The following is a 23,603-nucleotide window of genomic DNA, read 5'->3' as shown; positions in this document are numbered from 1 at the left end:
AGAGTTTTGCAGAAAAGATAGCTGAGAAATAATGAGCTAACAACTCAAAGCAAAGATCTATCCCAGGGAGAAAGAAGGACTCTAGGACAGGGATAAACTGGCTATGCTTAACCAAGGAAGCCGAGAATGTGGTGCTGGAAAAGCACAGCAAGTCAGGCAGCATCCAAGGAGCAGGCAAATCAATGTTTTGGGCATAAGCCCTTCATCAGGCCCTTCCTCACCACACCCTTGACTCTGATCTCCAGTATCTGCAGTCCTCAGTTTCTCCTCCTTAACCGAGGAAGTTAAAAGCAATGTCATATTGAAAGAAAAAGAACATACGATTTGTGACAAACTAAAGGATTGGTAAAGTTTTAAAGACCAACAAGAGGACCAAAAAAAAATCAGAGAATGAACTATGAGGACAAGCTAGCAAGCAGCATATAAACAGACAGTAAGAGCTTATTTATATAAAAGGGAAGAGAGGGACCAAAATGAGTATGGCTCTTAGGGAACAATATTGGGGTAGTCAAAAAAAGGGAGCAGGAAATGGCAGAGGAGTTGAATAAATAATTTGCATCAGTCTTATTAGATTAGATTACTTACAGTGTGGAAACAGGCCCTTCGGCCCAACAAGTCCACACCGACCCTCCGAAGAGCAAACCACCCAGACCCCTTCCTCTACACTTACCCCTTCACCTAACACTATGGGGCAATTTAGCATGGCCAATTCACCTAACCTGCACATTTTTCGACTGAGGGAGGAAACCGAAGCACCCGGAGGAAACCCACGCAGACACGGGGTGAATGTGCAAACTCTGCACAGACATTTGCCTTGGTCAAGAATTGAACCCGGATCCCTGGTGCTGTGAGGCAGCAGTGCTAACCACTGTGTCACCTTGGTAGAAACGCAAATAATGTTCCACAAAGGCTAAAGAATGAAGTGACTAGGGTGGTGGGAGAAGGAAATAAACAGGATATATTATATATATTATATATATATATATATATGGAGAGAGATGACTAGTCATGGTTTAACCAGAGGGTTACTGCACCTCAGGTGAGGGTCGGGGTTGCAAAACAGAATCTTTTGGGGTAATCTCAGCTGGGGTATGAATGGTGCCCATGTTCTAACGTCACTTTATGTTACAGGCCAAGCAACCCTACTAACTAACCCCTCATTCAGTGCATTCAAGCCTGACAACTAAGGTTTTTATTCAGGAAGGGAATCGAGGTGTATGGAGACAAAGCAGAATCAGAAGTCACATGACACCAGGTTATAATCTAACAGGTTTATTTGAAATCACGAGCTTTCGGAGCAGTAGTCCCCTTAGTCAGGTGAAGTCTCAAATAAAGCAGGGAAGTGGAATTGAAGGCTATGAGACCAACCATCTAACCCATCCAGTCTGTCTTCATACCCCATTCCTGCCAATCCCCAGGAAACAGTCTGCAATCCTTCCATAGCCGGAACATCCTTCCTCAAATAAGGAGACCCAAAATTGCACACAGCCCTCCGGTTATAGGCAAGGGAAAGCGCTGGTCTAACTAGTGATGTCCGAGTGCCGTGAATTAATAAAACCAAATGAAAAGTTTAGAGTTGATCAGGAAAGGAGAGGCTGCTGAGGGGAGGTGGATAGGAGAGATCACATATCAAAGGAATTACAGTGCAACTGAAGTACAAAAATTACGTTTAGATTTGGGAAATTTGACGAAATATGGAACTATTTGTGATGATGAGTCGAGGCGCTTTGTGCTGTCACACTGTGACAGAGCCGGTGCAGATTCCGAACAAATCCAGCCAACCTCTCAGACTTCCAACAGTCGTAACTTCTGCTGGCCTTTTAAAAAATGTGCAAAACCTTGACCTGTCCCTGCTCTGGGAAAGTCCTTTCGTTGCCATTCCAGTTCGGTAGCTGATCGTTTTAAAACCAGCGAGTCCGACAGAGGGAAGGCTATTCGGTTAAAGTCTTGGCAGAGAATTTTAGGGCTTCGACAGCGAAGCAAATTTACACTGAAACAAACAAAACCCAGGAACTCGGCAGGTCTGGCAGCCTGTGTGAGGAGAGAGAGAGAGCTGTTTCTAGCGGAGTGACCCTCCTTCAGAACTGACCACTTCACACTGATCCCAACATCAAATTGTAACAGCACCTTCAGAAATTGAGAACAACAAAATATGAAATCAATGATGAAAAATCCGTTCAGATAAAAAACAACCCTAGTTATTTACAGAGATTGTAACTTGAATGACAATAAAATTCCTTCCATCACTCTGTGTGTGCTGTTTTGTTCGCTTATTTATCTGTCAGTGTTGGTCATGTTATTTTGTCTGTTTTACATGAGTTACATCCTATGTTCTATCCGCGCGTTCAGATTTTTCGGGTATTTTTTGCATCTTATTCATAGTTTACATCTGCAACTCTGCGTGTCTGTGACCGTGTTTTACATCTCCCTGAATTGTGTGTGTGTGTGGGTGTGTGTGTGTGTTTTACACCGGTCCCTGCTGCTGTGTGGTGTCTCTGTGAGCCCAGGCTGTCCGTGAACCCAGACGACATGCTCAGATTTCGTTCGCCACTGAACTCCCTCCCCACCCTCAGGAATTACCAAGACACCTCACACCCTCCCCCCATCCCTCCCCTCCCTCCAACTCCGTCTGAATCAAATCGCCACCACTTCCACAGCATCGGATCGAACTCGCCGCCAGCGTGTTCACGTCTCTAGCAGGAACGGACTGCTCTCAGTCCGCCGAGGGCGAGAGAGAGAGAGAGAGAGAGACTGTGACCAGGGCCCACTCTTCCCAAAGAGTCTGCTCAGTTCCTTGTGAGGGAGTAAATGAGGACGAACACTCCTCAATTCCGCATCGCTGAGTTCTCCCTGTGAGGTAAGTGTCAAATTCTGCTGTATCTTAGCAGTTGGTCAATTGTCTGTTTAATCCAGTGTCCATTTTAAGCTGAATTTTCTTCCTGCTCTCATCCTCTCCTGGTGCAGACTTTCTGTCAGCCAGCTCCAAATTATTCCCCTCGGTTAGAAAATTCTGCCCTTTTTTAATGAAAAAAAACTGTGTGTTGTTATACTTATTGTAAACAGGCTGAATAAACGAAACTGACCTAGGTGCGTTTGTTACAGAACTCCAGTGTCAAATGTTTTGTCTCAAACTTCCCAGTAATCCCAGTTGGTCAGAACTAGCAGTTTCGGTGGGACCCTTTCCCTGAGCATTCAGGGCGATGTGGAAATTTATCGAGTTTCCAGTCTCCTCTCTCTCTCTCTCTCCTGCTCTGTCCAGCTCTCAATGTCAGCTCGTCTCTCTCTCACCTCTACTGACCTGCATGGCCCCCTAATTATAAGCAAGTCTAATAAAATCGAGGATATTGAAAAATAAACACAATCTCCATTACAAATCCTCAGCTGTGAGATTTACGCAGAAGCCCAAACGCCCCGAGTTGCATTTTAAAAATTGTCGAACCGACGAAGTTTGGGTTAGAAACTCTGACGATAATTTCGATCCCCCACAACTCTCTTTCCGACATTAAAGACTGTTAATTCAAACGAAATATCAGGTTCCTGTTAAAATTCCTGGGGGGGGGGGAACATGGTTTTTGGAATACTCGATACTTACCAATTTATAAATTAAATTCCATTAAACAGATTTCTGAAAAGATTCAGAACACGGCTGTGGTTCTAATGAAGGGTCACCGGATTCGAAACGTTAATTCGGTTTTTCCTCTCTCCACAGATGCTACCAGACCTGCTGAGCTTCTCCAGCAATTTCTGCTTTTGTTTCAGATTTCCAGCATCCGCTACTTTTGTTTGATTTGACTGAGTTTTAAGAAATCTGACCAATCCACATTCATAATATTCTTCATTCAGTTCCACACACTCACTGCCCTCCAGATCTGATCGCTTGTGTGACTTGCAACTTTTGTTTGTTTATTTTGTGATTTTACTGAGAACAAAAACTAATTCGCGTCTTATTTCTGGAAATGTGTTGCAGATTGTTTTAAAGTTAGTTTACATTCCGCCTTGAGTCTTTTCAAACCGAGGTTTCAGCGTAGACTACTGCCCAGAGTGCCAGAACGAACATCCCCAGGAATGCGAATCCATTCACACACAAACACACAGACATACACATACACAGACATGCACACACAGAGACATACACAGACAGATACACACGCACACAGACATACACAGGCGCACACACAGATATACACACATACATACACAGGCACACACACAGACACACAGACAGATACACACGCACACAGACATACACAGGAAAACACAGACAGATACACACACAAACACATGCACAGACACACACAGGCACACACATACACACACACATACAGACACAGACATACACAGGCACACACACAAACAGTTGCACATGTACACACGCACACACACACGGACCTACACGGGCACACACACAGTTGCACACACACACAGACAGGCACACACAGAGATACACATACACATGCGCACACACAGATATAGACACACGCAGGCAGACAGACACACAGACACAGACACACACACAGACATACACCTAGACACACAGACACACAGAAACACACAAACACAGATACACACAATGCCACACAGGCACACACACAAAGACACACAGAGAGACACACACAGACACACATAGACACACACACATACACACACAACAAATTTAAGTTAGTGATAAACACACGGCCGCACAACAGATCCATGAACTATATAATCAAACACACTTTGCAGAATCACATGTACAAACTCATGTTAGATACCAACAGGTCTACACACGGATCATTCATTCCTATGAAGGGCTTATGCCTGAAATGTCGATTTTCCTGCTCCTCGGATGCTGCCTGACCTGCTGTGCTTTTCCAGCACCACTTTAATCTCGACACCAACAGATCTACGTCCAATCCCCCACCCTCCTCACAGAGGCAGGTATACAATCCACAGACAGGGGCTCTGGTGGCACTGTGGTAATGTCCCTACCTCTGGCCAGCAGACCCGGGTTTGGTTTGATTTATTGTCACATGTACAGAAGTACAGTGAAGAGGTTTGTTCACTAATGGTTCAGGCAGATTATAGGAAGCAAGGACGTACAGATCATAGGGTAGAAAAAAAAACTTGGACAAAGGATTTTAGGTTACACCGCCCGAGGCAAGATCAACATGAACATTCAAATTGGTTTAAGGTCCCGTCTGTTTCCAAGGATGTAGTAACATCACTGAACAGATTAGTTTTAAAAATTCTATTGCATATAGTATAGACTCTGGCCAGAGTAGGTGTCAGTAAGTGTTCCCGTTGGTAGAGGGATTGAGAAGCAGACAGCATGGATTTAAGGTGACTGGCAATGTTTAAAGCGGTGGCGTGGAAAAGCTTTAGTTGGGGTTTGGACTGACCTGTTTGTGGGTGCGGTGGAGGTGGGTACATGTCAGCCTTTGAAGGGGCAAACTGAATTAGCTCTTGAACAGACCAAAAATAAAGAAACAATTCCAGGATGTGGGAAAGGGCATGCTAGGTTGCGCTTATAGAGAGCTATCATCGAAATAAGGGTCCACAACGGTCCGCCGCTGCCTTGCTGTGGTCATTTCATTATGTACACAAATACACACACAGCTACACATACCCATACAGACTCACAGAAACTCCACAGGATCACAGCGCAGGGGAGACCATTCCGCCGATTGATTCTATACTAGCTACAGAAGAGCTGTCCAGCCCCATTCCACTCGCCAGCTCTTAGTCAGATATTCACAGGAAGTTTACCGGACAGGCAGGGTGAGCCCGCGCCTTCTCTGACTTCCCAAAATGAGCACCGTCTCCATTCTCCTGTTTTCTCGCCCTGGAACCCCTTTCAAATAATCATCTCATTCCCTATTGAAAGGCTGATCGAATCTGCCTTCCCCACACTCTCACACAGTGCTTCCAGACTTTCACCTCTCTCTGTGAAATTATCATCCCTTCTGTTAGTAAGCACCTTCGTTCTGTGGTCTCAGGATCTCCATCCTTTCATGAGGGGAATGGTTTCCTCCTTATTTACCGTCTCTGCGCCTCTCTTGATTTTGAATACTTCAGTCAGATCTCCCCACAGCCACCTCCAAGTCGGACAATTCCGGCTTCTCCAACTCATCTTCATAACTGAAATTCCTTATTCCTGGAATCAGCCTCACTGCACTCTCCCCAGAACCTTCCAAGTGGCGCGATCAGAATTTTAATGTCACCTAATTTTACAAATACAATGTATCTTTGAGTTTTACTGAAAGATTGGGCCACTTCAGTTATGTAAAAAAAAATTATCAAAACCGAAAGAACTATAAGGATGCTGTAAATCAGAAACAAAATCCGAAATTGCTGGAAAAGCTCAGCAGGCCTGGTATCATCTGTGGAGAGAAATCAGTGTTTCGGGTCCGGTGACCCTTCCTCATAAATTCTGGATCCGAAACGTTTCTCTCCACAGATGCTGCCGGACCTGCTGAGTTTTTCCACCAATGTAAAACATTATGTTTCAGGTTTGAGGCAGATAGCTCCAAACCCTGCTATCCTCTAAAACAAAGTCCCCATTTCCCCTGGTAAATCTTCCACGAATTATTTCAAGTCTAAATTCCTGGTTGTTTGGTTTCTGTACCAGCTGCAATTCATTCCCCCGATCTACGTTTTCCAGTCTCCTCTATTATGCACTTCAGTTAAATCTTCCCTCAGCCTTGCCTATTGTAAAGAAAACCTGTTTAACCTGTCCCTGTTTAATCGCCAATCCTGGGGAATCTCCTGCGCATCATTCCCGCTCCAACGGGAATTCACACAAACTCTAGTGAAACCTCACTACTGTTATAGCGCGGGTCTGCACCAAACAAGCGGTTATCCCTGTGACAGAAGCAGAAAGTGCTGGAGAAACTCAGCAGATCTGACAGTACCCGTGAAGAGAGAAACAGAGTTAGTGTTTAGAATCTGGTGGCATTTCCAAAAATTCCTGATGAAGGGCTTATGCTCGAAACGTCGAATTCTCTATTCCTGAGATGCTGCCTAACCTGCTGTGCTTTGACCAGCAACACATTTGCAGCTCAGAACTGACCTGCCGAGTTTCTCCAGCAATTTCCGTTTCAGATTATCAGCTTCATTTTTTTCCTGCTCTCCCTCATCAATCTGTTCAGATATTATTACACACTTCAGGAACAGATGGGATTTGAACCCAGACCTCCCGGTTCAGAGGTAGGGGCACTACCGCTGTCTTCCTGCGTTTTTAGCACCCTTTTCCCGGTATCCTCTGGGGTGTGACACACACACACACGAAAGAGAGAGATCTTTAATCAGACCTGCCTCACTCTTGTGTTCCCAATGAGGTTTGGGATCGGGGTGTACAATATACCTGAAAGTTTAAAAATTCTCCGGGACCCTTTGTTGGATCATTGTTAGGAGTTGGATATGAACCAATCCATCCAGTAGGAGCCTGGGGTCAGGGTCTGCCGTGCAGAGAGCTACCACTGTCTCAGTATTTCTGACAGCTCATAGAGAATGAAAAAGTCCGGAAGGTATCACACACAGACCAGGCTTTGCAATGCACACGGTCCAGCTGGAACACACAGGGCTCCCCTGAATAGAGGTAAACACACTGAGACAAGGGTAACTTTCAGTGTTACTCTGTCCATACATACCCAAGCACAGGCGGTCCATATCACTCCGACTCCCCCATTCCGCCAGCCAGGTCACTGTGTATTGTCCGACACAAAAGCAGAAATTGCTGGAGAAACTGAAGAGGGAGTTAATGTTTTTGAGTCCGGTGTGTTATCTTCGGCCCGTTAACTCTGTTTCTCTCTCCACAGTTACTGCCAGACCGGCTGAGTTTCTCCAGCACCAGGACACTCAGGGTCTTTCCCTCTCAGTAATAGATCCCGCTGCTCGGCTCCGGCCCCGAAGCGGGGGGGGGGGGGGGGGGGGCAGTCTGTCTGGGTCCACCGCACCCCCGCCCCCCCCCCCCCCGCTCCTCGGATGCTGCCTGGCCTGCTGTGTTTTTCCAGCACCACATTGTTCAACTCTGTCTCAGTATTTGTATTTGTGTGTCTCAGTATTTGTGTGTGCGTGTATGTATTTATGTGTATTTGTGTGTCCTTGTGTGTATGTGTTTGTGTATATATATTTGTGTGTGTACTTGTGTGTATATGTTTGTGTATATATGTGTGTGTGTATTTGTGTGTGTACTTGTGTGTATATGTTTGTGTATATGTGTGTGTGTGTACTTGTGTGTATATGTTTGTGTATATATGTGTGTGTGTATTTGTGTGTATATGTTTGTGTATATATATTTGTGTATGTGTGTGTATTTGAGTGTATGTATGTGTGTGTTGTGTGTTTTTTGTGTGATTGTGCGTGTGTTTGTGCATGTTTGCGTGTGTATGTATGTGTGTGTGTGTTTGTGTCAGAGTTTGCACCTGTCCGTTTGGCTCAGATGCCGGCTGAGACGCGTTTGCACTGTTCAGTCCGGGCCTTAACTCTGAGGAACTCTCCCTCTCGGGCTGGGACTGGGCTGCTAGAATAATGAGCTGGAGTTTTATAATTGCAACGCAAAAGGAGGTTTGAGTCCCAGAACCTGACTTCATACAGGACTGATGTTTCTCAAACCATGTCAGTCTGAAAGTGTCAGTGAGTGAATGAGATGTGTCTGTGTGTGACCAGAGAGTAACCAGCACAGTGGATGTGTCAGGCTGTGTCTCTGAGGGTGTATTGCTGTCTGTGTGGGACCTGCTATCTCCGTTTTAAAGTATTCGAAGTAAAATAAACTTGTATTTCTATCCGGTTTGTTCTACTCTCTTGACGCCGCAAAGCCTTTTTTTTAGTTGTAATATCAGAAATACGGCAGGCCATTTACACACAGCAACATCCCACAAATCAGCAACGTGTTGCTGACCTGATCATCCTGATAGCGGTCTGAACTGAGGGATGCACAGAGATAGCAGGACAATAGTGATTCGAGATCTATCAGTGCAGCTGAGAGGTTAGTCTGACTTTAGCTTAATAGTTCATTCAAAACATAACACTCCCGACAATTCACTCCCTGATTACTGACTCTCTGACAGTGCTGCACTCCCTCAGCACTGACCCTCTGACAGTGCTGCACTCCCTCAGCACAGACTCTCTCACACTGCAGCACTCACTCAACACTGACCCTCCAACAGCGCAGCACTCCCTCAGCACTAACCCTCTGACAGTGCTGCACTCCCTCAGCACTGACTCTCTGACAGTGCAGCACTCCCTCAGCACTGACTCTCTGACAGTGCTGCACTCCCTCAGCACTAACCCTCCGACAGTGCAACACTCCCTCAGCACTGACTCTCTAACAGTGCTGCACTCCCTCAGCACTGACTCTCTGACAGTGCAGCACTCCCTCAGCACTGACTCTCTGACAGTGCAGCACTCCCTCAGCACTGACCCTCCGACAGTGCTGCACTCCGTCAGCACTGACCCTCCGACAGCGCAGCACTCCCTCAGCACTGACTCTCTAACAGTGCTGCACTCCCTCAGCACTGACTCTCTGACAGTGCAGCACTCCCTCAGCACTGACCCTCCGACAGCGCAGCACTCCCTCAGCACTGACTCTCTGACAGTGCTGCACTCCCTCAGCACTGACTCTCTGACAGTGCAGCACTCCCTCAGCACTAACCGTCTGACAGTGCAGCACTCCCTCAGCACTGACTCACTGACAGTGCAGCACTCGCTCAGCACTGACACTCCGACGGTGTAGCACTCCCTCAGCACTGACTGACAGTGCAGCACTCGTTCAGTGCTAACACACCGACAGTGTAGCACTCCCTCAGCACTGACAGTGCAGCACTCGCTCAGTAATGACACTCCGACTGTGTAGCACTCCCTAGTATTAACCCTCTGATAGTGCGGCACTCCGTCAGTACTGACCCTCTCACACTGCAGCACTCACTCAACACTGACCCTCCAACAGCGCAGCACTCTCTCAGCACTAACCCTCTGACAGTGCAGCACTCCCTCAGCATTGAATCTCCGACAGTGCAGCACTCCCTCAGCATTGAATCTCTGACGGTGCAGCACTCAGTCCTGACCCTCCGATAGTGGAGCACTCCCTCAGTCCTGACTGACAGTGCAGCACTCGCTCAGAACTGACACTCCGACAGTGCTGCACTCCTTAGTATTAACCCGCTGACAGTACGGCACTCCGTCAGTACTGACCCTCTCATAGTGCAGCACTCACTCAACACTGACCCTCCAACAGCGCAGCAATCCCTCAGCACTGGCCCTCTGACAGTGCGGCACTCCCTCAGTACTGACCCTCTGACAAAGCAGTGCTCCCTCAGTACTGACCCTCCGACAGTGCGGCATTCCCACAGTACTGACCCTCCGATAGTGCGGCACACCCTGAGTACTGTGCTGCAAGGGTCAGGACAGATTTTCATTTTAATGTCAGTTGATTGGAAACAAACTCACAACTACTTGGTCTTGAGGGAAGAGTCCAAATAACTGAAACACAGTATTTTGTGCATACATGTTCACATGTGTATGTGCGTGTTTGGTACACATGTAGTACTATGTGGGCGTGTTATTATACTTGAGTAAATATTCATGGATATGAGTGAGCTTTGTTATTGTTTCTCAGTGTACATGAGCACACTAGTGCTCCGATTTCCCCCCTACAGTCCAAAGATTAGATGAATTGGCCATGCTACATTGCCCATAGTATTAGGTGCAATAGTCAAAGGTAAATATAGGGTATAGGAATGGGTCTGGGTGGGTTACTCTTCGGTGGGTCAGTGTGGACTTGTTGGGCTGAAGGGCCTGTTTCCATACTGCAGGGAATCTAATCTAATCATAATAGTCACGCACCATAGAGTCATAGAGTCATAGAGATGTACAGCATGGAAACACACCCTTCGGTCCAACCCATGCTGTACATTTCTATGACTCTATGACTCTATGGTGCGTGACTATTATGATTAGGATAGATTCCCTAAGTTTAATCTTCTAAAGGAATTAAACTAGATTGTTTACAATCTTAATGTCTGACCCTGACGTGAGCTTCTGATTAATACCCACAGCATCACTGAGACCACCAATTCCTAACTTTGGCCATGTTCACTCGCATACACCATTGGAGATAACAGGACATAATTAAAAGAAGTTTACACAGTTCTGGGATCTTGGGTTTCAGGTCAAGTATTGTGCCCAGTTCTTTTCATCACGTCTTAGCAAGGGACAAATGAGATTTACCAGAATAATTCCAGGGACAAGGAATTTTAGCTGCAAATGGAGAGTGGCAAGGCTAGACATGTCTCCTTGGAGCAAGCCAGAGTGTGGAGACATTTGGTGGATGAACATCAGAAGATGATAGGGTTTAGAGAAGGGAGATAAAAGAAACTGTTCCCCTTAGCAGATGGCATGGGGACAGAAAGATTTGAGATTTAAGGTTTGGGGCCAAAGTTGGAAGGGCATCTGCCGAGGAACTTGTTAAAACGGCGAGTGATAATGAGCTGAAACTCACTCGTCATGAGAGTTGTGAAAGCAAATTTATTAGCAATTTCAGTGAGGAACTGAGGGGAAGGAAACTGGGGAATGGGACTGAGCAGAGAATTAGCGTAAACTTGCTGGGCGGAATGGCCTCCTTTGTGCCCCATGATTACTGATTGATCCTATGACTGTTCCAGTTGATCTGCTGCTTAAATTCACATCTGGGGTTTTGCTACAATAAGATTGTTCCAACACACTGCTGGCTGTTCTCCCACAGTTTTCCCTCCGAAAACTTGCTCTCTAAATCTCTGTTGTTAATGTCTCTCTTCACACCAATGCCCATTCAGCTTTCGGTCTTAATGCTCATTAACTTCCATGGGCTCCCAGTCAAGCTACGTCTTGGCTTCAAATCCTCATCCTAGTTTTTTTAAATCCCCTCCATGACACCCCACCCCCGTCTCTCTCTAATAAGAGCCCCACAACCTTTCTCTCCTTGAAATCCGGCCTCTTCACATCCATGGTTTCTTAGTTTTACTAATTTGTACTTCAGCTGAAAATTGCGTCTGGAAGTTTCTTCCTGAATGTCTTCCCCTCTCTCTGCATTCACTGTGTTAAGATACAGTGTTAAAATATATCCTCCTTGACCACACATAATCTCTATAAGGATCAATCTCAGTTTGTTTTATAACATGTTCGTGAGATGCTTTGAAATATTTCATTATGTTAAAACAAGATAGAAATAGAAATATGTTATTGATAATACATTAATGTATATTAGTGCTCGTATAGGAGTTAGCATATTATTGTGTATGAATGCTTATGTACTAATGTATATTTGTCTGTGTAAGTACATTAATGTGTATATTTTCATGAATGTATGAGACCTATGTGTATGAAAGTTGATGTTCTAATATATGACGAGATTGTATTAATATACCTGAGAACTAATGCATTTACACATTGTGTTACTTGTTAACATATATGAAAATGCATACATTTATATGTGGTGAGATTGTGTCAATGTCTACGAGAAATATTTATATATGAAGTGACTGTGCATACATATATAACAGGTAATGTATTTATAAATGGCGTGACTGTTAATATATATGAAAGATAAAGTATTTATATATGATGTGACTGTGTTCATGTATATAACAGGTAATGTATTTATATATGGTGTAATTGCGTTACTATATATGACAGGTAAAGTATTTATGTATTGTATGACTGTATTCATGTATTTGACAGGCAATTTATAAATATATGGTGTGATTGTGCTAATGCATATGACAGATGATGTATTTATATATGGCATGACTATGTTAATTTGTACGAAGGTCAATATGTATGAGGGTTAATGTATACATATATGATGTGGCAGTGATCATGTACATGAGCCGTCATAGAGCTAGAACTCTTTGCCTCTTTCTCGAACTCCCATCCATGAGGGTATACCGAGAGCTTTTCTGAAACAGGTTTTCGAACCCACCCGACAATCTTTCTCACCAAATCCTAATATCAAAAAAAAGAGAAAAAGAATTCCGATCATTTAATCCGAAACGGAAAATCCCAGAACCATTCACATACCGAACGGCTTTTCGCCGAGACTCCGGGATGAGAAAGGAAAGCGGCAGCCGGAGGAGGCTTGAAATTCACAGTTTATTGGAAATTCAGTGAGAGTGGGTTTACGGCTGGAGAGAATTTGTTTAGCATTTCAACAGGGTTTGGTGATTTGAAACGGTTTCACAACATTTTCAATGTCACTGTTTTGAATGCGTTTTCTGACTGAATTAGTTGTGCGGACTGGTTTGTTTGTTAATGGGTCACTTGTTTGTACAGTAACCGTTGCTCGCAGGAAATTAAAATCTTTTAATTGCCTTCCCCCAATGTTTAAAAGCCATCCCAGTCCCGGGCTTTTCTCCGGTTTGTGGATTGGAGCAGAACAGATTATTCACATTTCACCCTTGTGATGGTCACCCCTCATCCCTTCACAATACACAGTAAACAACTGACCCCCACCACTGCAAATTAACTCATTATTCAGCAGCAGCCGAAAAGTATCATTTAAAAAAAATAATTACGACAAAAATCAAACCAAACGCGCTCCATCTGTTCCCTACATTTATATTATCTCCGATTTCGTTCCTCGATATGTATTGAACCAGATCGAGCTGTGATGTGAAAATTGCGAGTTCACCTCAAGATCGAAATCGGCTTAAATACTTAACCAAAACAAAACTTTCAATATTATTTCAGGAGCCGAGACTCTGCCTGCTCGCAGCCGTTCACGGAATTAAAATCAAAACAATGTCCAGTCCTAAACAAAATAAAACAAACTCCGGACAGTGAGAAATTGACAAACACACGTCTGTGGTTATTTCGGGTGAATCGTTATTTTGTCTTGGATAAACAATTGGATACATTTTAGGCAGAGATTGATACATTGTATCAATGTATCATTCGTAAATCGATACTTTTAAGAGTTAACACCAAAACTAGATACATTTTGGAGGCGACGTGGACAGGCACAGAGAGAGAAATGGACAAACCGAAAGGCAAAAAGAATTTGCTTTTTCTTATGCAGCAAGATTTTTTTTTCACTCAGCGCGGGTAAAACTGAAAGCTGGTTCAGCTGTAAATGAAGGAAATTAGGGACGAGAGCCACTTTGTAACACTTTGTGTGGTGTTTTCCCTGTAGCTAGATTGTGGGCAACTCTGGCTAAATTTTGGGAAGGGTGAACAAAATAAAAGTGATTTATTTGTGGGGCACTTCCCCAAGCACAAGAACCGGGGAGAGGAACTGACCCGCGTTTTAAACTCACACCTCCTCTCTCTCTCCCCCACCACCCCGCCCCCAAGCCCTCCGCTTCATGCGGACCGGCCTTTACCACATCCTTCCACTAATCGGATTAGAGGCTGCAATTAACTTGCTGCTGGCCGGTGGCGGGGGGTTGGGGGGTGGGTGGGGGAAATCAATTTAAAAACACCCGTTTACAAAGCCTTAAAGCTACTGTGGGGTTGGGGGAGAGAGAGACACAGAGGGGAAAGATTACATTTTAATTTCTTTAATCTACAATACCGAATTTCCGGGACTGGATCCCGTGTGTGTGTGTAAATTAGAGGGGAGGGGGATGTGAAAACAAGTCTAGAGACGTTGTTTTCCCTTCCCAATGACATAGAGTGGAGGGGATTGGGGGGGGGGGGGGTGGTGGGGAGGACGAGCTTCATGACGCGGGCTGTCTGTATAAAGCATTGGGAACGAGCCTGATCCAGGGAACAGACAGACAGAGAGAGACACAGACAGACAGCGCGGTGCATGAACTAACTTAGACTCAACTTTATATCTTGTCAGGTGTTAGCCTCAGTTCTAACGCTGCAGTTGGTTTGTTTTGGAAAGTGATTCTGTGGTTTTGTTTTGGATGTAGATGCGTGTGTCCTTTCCCTTGGTGCTCCAGTTGAACTGGTAATGCCGGCTGCGATGTTCAGCATCGAGAGTATTTTAGCAGGAGTGCCCTCTCGGTGTAAGGGCTCGGCGCCTGTGCCCACCGCTCCGCTGGCCACCTACCCGGGAGTCGGTGCTGACTCGCTGTGCGCCACCGCTGACTACCTTAGTCTCTACCCTCCAGCCGTGGCTCCTCCGCCTCCTCCTCCTCCTCCTGCACCTCCTCAACACCCCAACCTGGCCGTCGGTGCCTCAAGGATGGGTTACAATTATTACTATGTTCCCGGGTCGCCCAGGGTGTCCTGCTGTAGTACCGTACCAACATGTCAGCCTCTGACCAGTCAGCACTGCTCCTGCATTCCTCCAGGTAAGGCTCCGTAATCTGCTCATGGCTTCAGGGAATTGAAATGTTTGTGAAAGTGATTCGATGTTTATCAAGGTTTAATGTTCTTCTTTCAATGATGCATTGTCAGAGAGTTGCCGTGTTAACGCTGACGCGGTGTCTGTTGAACGGGATTTTCATTTCTTATACCCTCGTCACACACCCACAGAGAGAGAGACTTACCCACTCACACTGACACAGACACACACCCACAGAGAGAGAGAGAGAGACTTACCCACTCACACTGACACAGACACACACCCACAGAGAGAGAGAGAGACTTACCCACTCACACTGACACAGACACACACCCACAGACAAAGATAGAGAGACTGATATAGACATACGCCCAGAGACACACATACACGCAGACACACACCCAGACATAGAGAGAGACACACACATCCACCCACTCACACTGACACAGACACACACCCACAGAGAAAGAAATAGACACTGCTATAGACATACGCCCAGAGAGAGAGAGAGAGACACACACACACTGACACAGACACACTCCCAAAGAGAAAGAGAGAGAGACACTGATATCGACATACGCCCAGAGAGACACACACACAGACACACACACACACACACACACCCAGACATAGAGAGAGAAACACATCCACCCACTCACACTGACACAGACACACCCACAGAGAAAGAGAGAGACACTGATATAGACATACGCTCAGAGAGAGAGACACACACACACACACACACTGACACAGACACACACCCACAGAGAGAGAGACACACAGCTATCCACACACACTAGCACTCACCCACATACAATGACACGGACACACACCTATAGGGAGAGAGACACACACTCACATATTCACCCACACACACTGACACAGACACACACCCACAGAGAGACACACACACTCACCCACACACACACACACTAACACAGGCACACACACACATAAAGACAGACATACTGACCCACACATACTGACACAGACACACACCCAGAGAGAGAGAGACACACACACACAAACACATCTACCCACACACACACACTAACACAGGCACACACCCAGAGAGAGAGAGAGACACACACACTGAGGGAGAGAGACACGCACAAACACACCCACCCATACACACTGACACAGGCACACGCGCACAGAGAGAGAGAGAGACACTGACATAGGCACATTCCGAGACACAGACTCACCCACATCCACTGACATAGGCACATTCCCCCACACAGACTCATCCACACTCACTGACATAGGCATCTCCCCACACACAGACTCACACACACCCACTGACATAGTAACATCCCCACACACAGACTCAACCACACCCACTGACATAGGCACATCCCCACACACACAGACTCACCAACACTCACTGACATAGCCACATCCCCACACACAGACTCACCCACACCCATTGAAATACGCACATCCCCACAGACACAGACTCACCAACACTCACTGACATAGGCACATCCCCACACACACTGACTCACCCACAACCCCACACACAGAATCACTCACACCCACTGACATAGGCACATCCCCACAGACACTGACTCACCCACACCCACTGACATAGGCACAACCCCACACACAGACTCACCCACACTCATTGACATAGGCACATCCCCACACACACTGACTCACCCACACCCACTGACATAGGCGCATCCCCACACACACAGACTCATCCACACCCACTGACATAGGCACATCCCCACACACAGTCTCACCCACACTCACTGACATAGGCACATCCCCACACACACAGTCTCACCCACACCCACTGACATAGGCACATCCCCACACACAGTCTCACCCACACTCACTGATATAGGCACATCCCCACACACAGTCTCACCCTCACCCACTGACATAGGCACATCCCCACACACACAGACTCACTCACACCCACTGACATAGGCACATCCCCACACACAGTCTCACCCTCACCCACTGACATAGGCACATCCCCACACACACAGACTCACTCACACCCACTGACATAGTCACATCCCCACACACATAGACTCACCCACACCCACTGACATAGGCACATCCCCACACACAGACTCACCCACACTCACTGACATAGGCACATCCCCACACACAGACTCATCTACACTCACAAGCACATACACACACAAACAAAGACAGCCTGATCTACACCCACTGACACAGTCACTGACACAGGCATATACCATCACACGCAGACTCATCCATACCCACTGGCCCAATCAACAATGGCTAGGAAATTCTAGCCTCACATTGATTCAAATTTCATTTCTGGATCCATACGCCCAAAGCATTCATTTTGGGGTCTCTGAATTATTAACCCAGCGACATTACCCTACACCACCATCTCCTTCTGTTCCCAACTCTCTCGTATGTTCACTTGAGATAGACGACGGGCACTGATTAACTCGGAGAGGCTGGGATATTTGGAATCTGCTGGTGGCAGGAGAGTTTCCTGAAATAATGATTTTTAGAACTGAAAGGCGAACAGGCCACTTCAGAAGCCAGCATTGTCAACAATCTGGTGGCAGTAGTGAATGAAGCAAGTGCTGGAGAAGGAGCTCAGAGAAGGCCCGGTATTAGTGATGGTGCCTCTCAGACACAAACCGATCAGGTGTATCTAGGCTGAGCTTTTAACAGATAAATCTACAGAAAAACAAGAGGCATTTTGGTACAGTACTGAGTGTCTTTTAAGATAGTGATAGATAGGTTCTTGATCCTTAAGGGGATTGAAGCTTATGGGAGAAGGCAGGAGGATGGGGTTGAGAAACATATCAGCCATGATCAAATGATGGAGCAGACTTGATGGGCCGAATGATCCAAATCTGCTCCTTCACTTTGTGGTCTAATAGAGCCCAAAATCCTCAAGAGCAAACCTTCCACTTCTTCAGATAAACAATCATCGTCAAAACATGAGGCAAGTTCAAATATAAAAGCAACAAGATACAGGATTTGATGTTGGATTGAGACATGTCACCCTTCAAGCTCCCTCAATAGGATCATGACTGATCAAATTGTAGCCTAACCTCCAGCTTCCTTTGGCTCCCTTCTCAATCAAAAATCTATCTCACTGAGGCTTGAATGAATTTATAGAGCCAGCCATCACTACCTTCTGAAGATAATTCCAGTCTATCTGAGCGAAAAATCAATCTCTTCACCTCTGACTTAGTGGAAGTGATTTAATGAAAAGGCAAGGGAAATAGTAATCTGGGAGAGTGAGAGAGCCATAGAAAGCAATAAAGAGGTGCAAAGAAAATATTGCAATGGATGTGGGTGCAGAGAGAGGGAAACTTCCACGTAATAAAGAAACCAAAAGTATATGTGTTCTATATTGCAAAGTATATCAAGAAGAGAGTTGTGAGTTTATTAAATAGCAATAAATATAATTGTATAATAAAGCACGATGGTAATGCAAGAAGTTTAAAATGAGAAGTCAATATCCATTTCCACAACAGCAGGAAAGGGTAAGGTACTCGTGATAGAAGAGGAACTATAAATAAATCCAAGGCAGCAACTTAATTAATTTAACTTAAATAACAAAACAGTAATGGAAAATATATTGTGACTCAGAAATACATTTCAGAAATATGATCATTTCTGCCCGGTGGGCTTTAAATGAAGCGGGTGGGAAATTATGGAGGTTTCTCAATCTTTCAGAAGTTTGAGAATTATGATACTAGCAAGGAAATTTGTTGACCTCTCTCTGTTATTCTGTCTATCTGTCCTGCATCAGCTATGAGCAAGCTACTAGAACAGTTGAGAACTGAGCAGAGAGAATCAGCACTGCTCTGATCAGAATGGCTTCAAGGAGCCGATGTTGGACTGGAATGGACAAACATAGCTGCGCTCTGAAAGCTAGTGCCTCCAAATAAACCTGTCAGTCTATAACCTGGTCTTGTGTGATTTTTAACTCTAATATGAATGACAGCTTTGTTTATTGTCTTTTTGTGGAGGTCACTCAGAAATCGCTGAAGAAACTCCATAGTTATGGAGAGAAAACAGTTAATATTTTGAGTCCAGTGACCTTCCTTTAGAACTGGTAGCAGCTAGGAAAATGTGATATTAATGCTGCTGACAGTGCACTGGGGGGGGGAAGAAATGACCAGATAGGTGGAAAAAGAGAAGGGATTAAAAAGTTGGGTAAACAAAAAAAGGCTATTGATGGAAGGCAGGGAGGAAGAGAAGCTATATAGGTGATAATGGAGACTATGAGGAGGTACAAATGGATTGACTGTGCTGAAAGCAATCCATTTAATTACAAGACCTGGAATGTGGGGCTGGATAGTAGACATAGATACAGATGTTCATGCTGTGAAATTGTTAAATTCTATATTGAATCTTGATGTTTGTCCCAAGCAGAAGATGAGGAGTTAGTCATCCAGCTTTTATTGAGATGCACTGGAGATGGTTATTTATTTAGGAGGCTGGGCTGTAAGATGATTCATAGAAAGGTGAAGGTTATGGTTAACCTGCATATGACTGGTAAGGACACACTAGAATACACTACTTCAGTTTACAGCTCTGAATTAGTTTTACTGTACTTCATTCCAAGTTGAATCACGACTCCAAGGTTGTATTAATAAAGGATGGAAGCTACTCCCTAGGTTACAGCTGTGAAAGGAGGCAGTGTAGGCATCTGTCATGTATTTATAGGAGAGGGATTGGCATTGTGGGTCAGCCACTTATTTTAGAAGCTGCCAGACTGTCAATTCTATGAATTATGCAGTGTCTGTGCAGGGCTGCCACCTTATCTGCAATGAGGGTTTTCGTTCTGGGGATATACATCAAAAACTACTCCTGAACTTTACCTCAGCACCACATCCCACCACTTCTTCACTGTCTTGGATTTGCCATTGCTGCTTGCCTGACTTTCAGAGATTCTCTCAAAATTGTCCCCACCATCAACTCTATTCCATAGCCATCAACTTCATCCCTCTTCCTGCCTCCTGTCTGGGGCTTTACTGGACCACTCCAACTCTTGAGACAGGCACCTGATCTTGTGTCCACACTGTCGCTAAGACTGCCTGGTTGGACCCTGCCTCTGCACATCTGGAATACGCCGAGTGGCTGTAACAGGTCTGTGATATGCTACTTGAAGCTTTGTCTGTGATTTTATCTCCTTTAAATTTGACAATTCCAATGCACTTCCAGCATTCTACACCCCATGAACTTGAGCTCATTGAAAAATTTGTAACAAAACTTGCACCAAATCCAGTCATGGAGGAGGAGCGGTGACCTTATCAAAGTTTATAAAATTGTGAGAGGCACGGATAGGGTGAACAGCAAGTGTCCTTCCCTTAGGTTGAGGGAATTAGAAGCGAGGAGGCATATTTTAAGGTGAGAGAGAAAGATTTTAAAAGAACATGAGAACCAACACTTTTACACAAAGAGTGATCCGTGTGGAATGAACTGCCAGAGGAAGTGAAGGGTGCAGATACAGTTACAACATTCAAAACACATTTGGATAAGTACATGTACAGGAAAGGTTGGAGAGATATGGGCTAGGAGCAGGCAGGTGGCTGTAGTTTAGTTTGGGATTATGGTGGGCATGGACTGCTTGGATTGAAGGGTCTGTTTCCATGCTGTATGACTCTATGGCTCTATAACTCAACACTGTCTTTACATTTGACAATGTGTCAGTGTTGAAATTGTCATCATTGGTCTTTATCAGTCATGGTCTAATTGATAAATCCAGATGTAAAATGAGTGGGACCTGATTTTCTTTTCTTCTTTCCTGTTGTGAAAGGATTAGAAGGGGCTGCTTCTGCCTATCTGTCCCCAGTTGCCCCCCAGGTGCTGCCCTATGTGAGTCTGGGGGCTCTATCCCGCACTGAACTGCAGCTTCTGAATCAGCTCCACTGCCGGAGGAAGCGTCGCCACCGAACCATCTTCACGGACGAACAGCTGGAAGCCTTGGAGAATCTCTTCCAGGAGACCAAGTACCCAGACGTAGGCACCAGGGAACAGCTGGCCAGGAGAGTCCATCTCCGGGAGGAGAAAGTGGAGGTAAGAGGAAAGGCAACTTCCTGTATTGATATAGCACCGTCTTGGAACGCTCCAAAATACTTAACAGTCAATGAAGAAATTTGAAGGACTTTTCACTACTAATATGTTGGAAATATAGAGGCAATGTTTGCAAAGAAAAAGCAATGTGGCATTACTCATGTTCCCCGCTTTTGCTCTCTTAATACTATTGTTGAAGGCCTAAAGATTAGGCATACCAGAGTTTGAAGATCGTGTTGCAGGATTTATTTTTACATGGATTTGAAAGGTTAACTGAGGTCTCAGTCTAATCTCTGGTCTGAAAGTTGATCATCTCTGACAGTGTGTTCCTCCCTTCGAAATACACTGCTATTCCCCGTGTGGGTTATGTGCACAATTCTCTGGAGTGGAGTTATGAAGCACAACCTTCTGGCTCAGAGTGCACGAGGGCTACCCACGGAGCATCTAAAGTAGGTTTTCCCATTTCTATTCATTGGAAAGCTGATGAGTTGTGGAGTGGTATTCCCTATGTTACAACATGGTGGTTAGCACTGCTGCCTCACAGCACTAGAGACCCGGGTTCAATTCCCACCTCAGGCAACTGACTCTGTGGAGTTTGCACATTCTCTCTCTGTCTGCATGGGTTTCCTCCCACAGTCCAAAAATGTGCAGGTTAGGTGAATTGGCCATGCTAAATTGCCCCTAGTGTTAGGTGTAGGGGAATGGGTCTGGGTGGGTTGTGCATTGGCAGGTCAGTGTGGACTTGTTGGGCCGAAGGATCTGTTTCCCCACTGTAAGTAATCTAAAACATCCGTGTTTGAATTTGTGTAGGCGGCACAGTGGCACAGTGGTTAGCACTGCTGCCTCACAGCGCCTGAGACCTGGGTTCAATTCCCGACTCAGGCGACTGACTGTGTGGAGTTTGCACGTTCTCCCCGTGTCTGCGTGGGTTTCCTCCGGGTGCTCCGGTTTCCTCCCACAGTTCAAAGATGTGCGGGTCAGGTGAATTGGCCATGCTAAATTGCCCGTAGTATTAGGTAAGGGTGTGGGTGGGTTGCGCTTCGGCGGGTCGGTGTGGACTTGTTGGGCCGAAGGGCCTGTTTCCACACTGTAAGTAATCTAACATGGAGACAGGGAACAGAACCAAATCTGCCTTCCTACCTCCATATTTGTAATACAGTCAAATTAAATCAATTAAGACCCTTAAACAGTCACTGCTGTGGCTCCTAATCCAACTTTTGAATAAGTAATTCCAGACTTTGCAAATAATTAATTTCCAGATACTGGTTTTGTATCTTAATCAAAAGATTTATCTTTTTTGTTAGATACACAATAGTTTTAGCATAGAGAAAAGTAAACCACCTGATAGGCTGATGTCTGTGCTTTAAAACCTGAAATATTTGCATTCAGCTGCCATTCACACAAAAGACAGACAAACACAGGTAAGGGATAAGAGAAAATTTAAAAAGTGGCCGGGTTACTTAAAATGGTCAATAAAAGTCAGGTCAGCAAAGTCGCACCAGACCGGAAGACCACTCTCTCAATAGATTTAACCTGAAAGTCTGACACCTCAGGCAAGGGGAAGGGTTGAGAAGGGAGCCCTTTGTAGTAACCTCAGGAAATGTAGGCATTGCTCCACAGTGTACACTGGCTGTCCAGCTAACTGACCCTTCTTACGAGGAATGGTGTCATACTGCAGATAAACAGTAGAGGGTGAATCCCTGCAGTCACAAAGGAAATGTTTGGTTGATGCTGTAACATTCTTGACTCTTCACCAGGTGAAATATTTTCTTTGTATCTCTACCCTATCAATTTTTTTTATCATTCCATACTCTTTGGTTGGATCTTTGATAGTCACAAGATACAAGCCAAATCTATCCAACAACTTAAACCTTTCAAAGCATCAATATCAAACTCAATGGGAACAGAACAACTTCAATCATGCAGATGGAAGATTAGACTAGATTCCCTGCAGAGTGGAAACAGGCCCTTCGGCCCAACCAGTCCAAACTGACCCTCCGAAGAATAACCCACCCCGACCCATTTTCCTCTACTAATACACCTAACACTATGGTGCAATTCACCTGAACTGCACATCTTTGGACTGTGGGAGGAAACCAGAGCACCCGGTTGAAACCCATGCAGACATGGGAAGAATGTGCAAACTCCACACAGACAGTCGCCCAAGGCTGGAATTGAACCTGGAACCCTGGTGCTGTGAGGCAGCAGTGCTAACCACTGAGCCACTGTGCCACCCACTAGATAAAGGAATGTTTCAGCCCCTTCCAATAAACTGAGTTATGGGAAAGAGATGGGAGATATAGATTATGCAAGAGCATGGGTTGAA

General features: G+C 45.3%; 1 protein-coding gene across 2 annotated transcripts in view; it reads left to right on the top strand.

Moving 5' to 3' along the window:
• Window positions 1-2,784: 2,784 nt before the first annotated feature.
• Window positions 2,785-23,603, top strand: part of gsc (goosecoid) — a 32,925-nt gene continuing 12,106 nt past the window's right edge. The window contains exons 1-3 of one of the 2 annotated variants that reach the window (XM_060828594.1): window positions 2,785-2,857; window positions 14,871-15,254; window positions 21,021-21,280. In XM_060828594.1, the coding sequence (XP_060684577.1) occupies window positions 14,912-15,254; window positions 21,021-21,280 (603 nt within the window). In that variant the 5' untranslated portion in view covers window positions 2,785-2,857; window positions 14,871-14,911. Of the gene's footprint in view, window positions 2,858-14,732; window positions 15,255-21,020; window positions 21,281-23,603 lie in introns of those variants that run through there. The other variant, XM_060828593.1, reaches the window with a different exon arrangement.

This window comes from Hemiscyllium ocellatum, chromosome 8, assembly GCF_020745735.1.
Source record: "Hemiscyllium ocellatum isolate sHemOce1 chromosome 8, sHemOce1.pat.X.cur, whole genome shotgun sequence".
In the NCBI taxonomy this organism is placed as follows: domain Eukaryota; kingdom Metazoa; phylum Chordata; class Chondrichthyes; order Orectolobiformes; family Hemiscylliidae; genus Hemiscyllium; species Hemiscyllium ocellatum.
The sequence above is the reverse complement of the archived record's forward strand: the minus strand, read 5'-3'. Positions and strand labels throughout refer to the sequence as shown.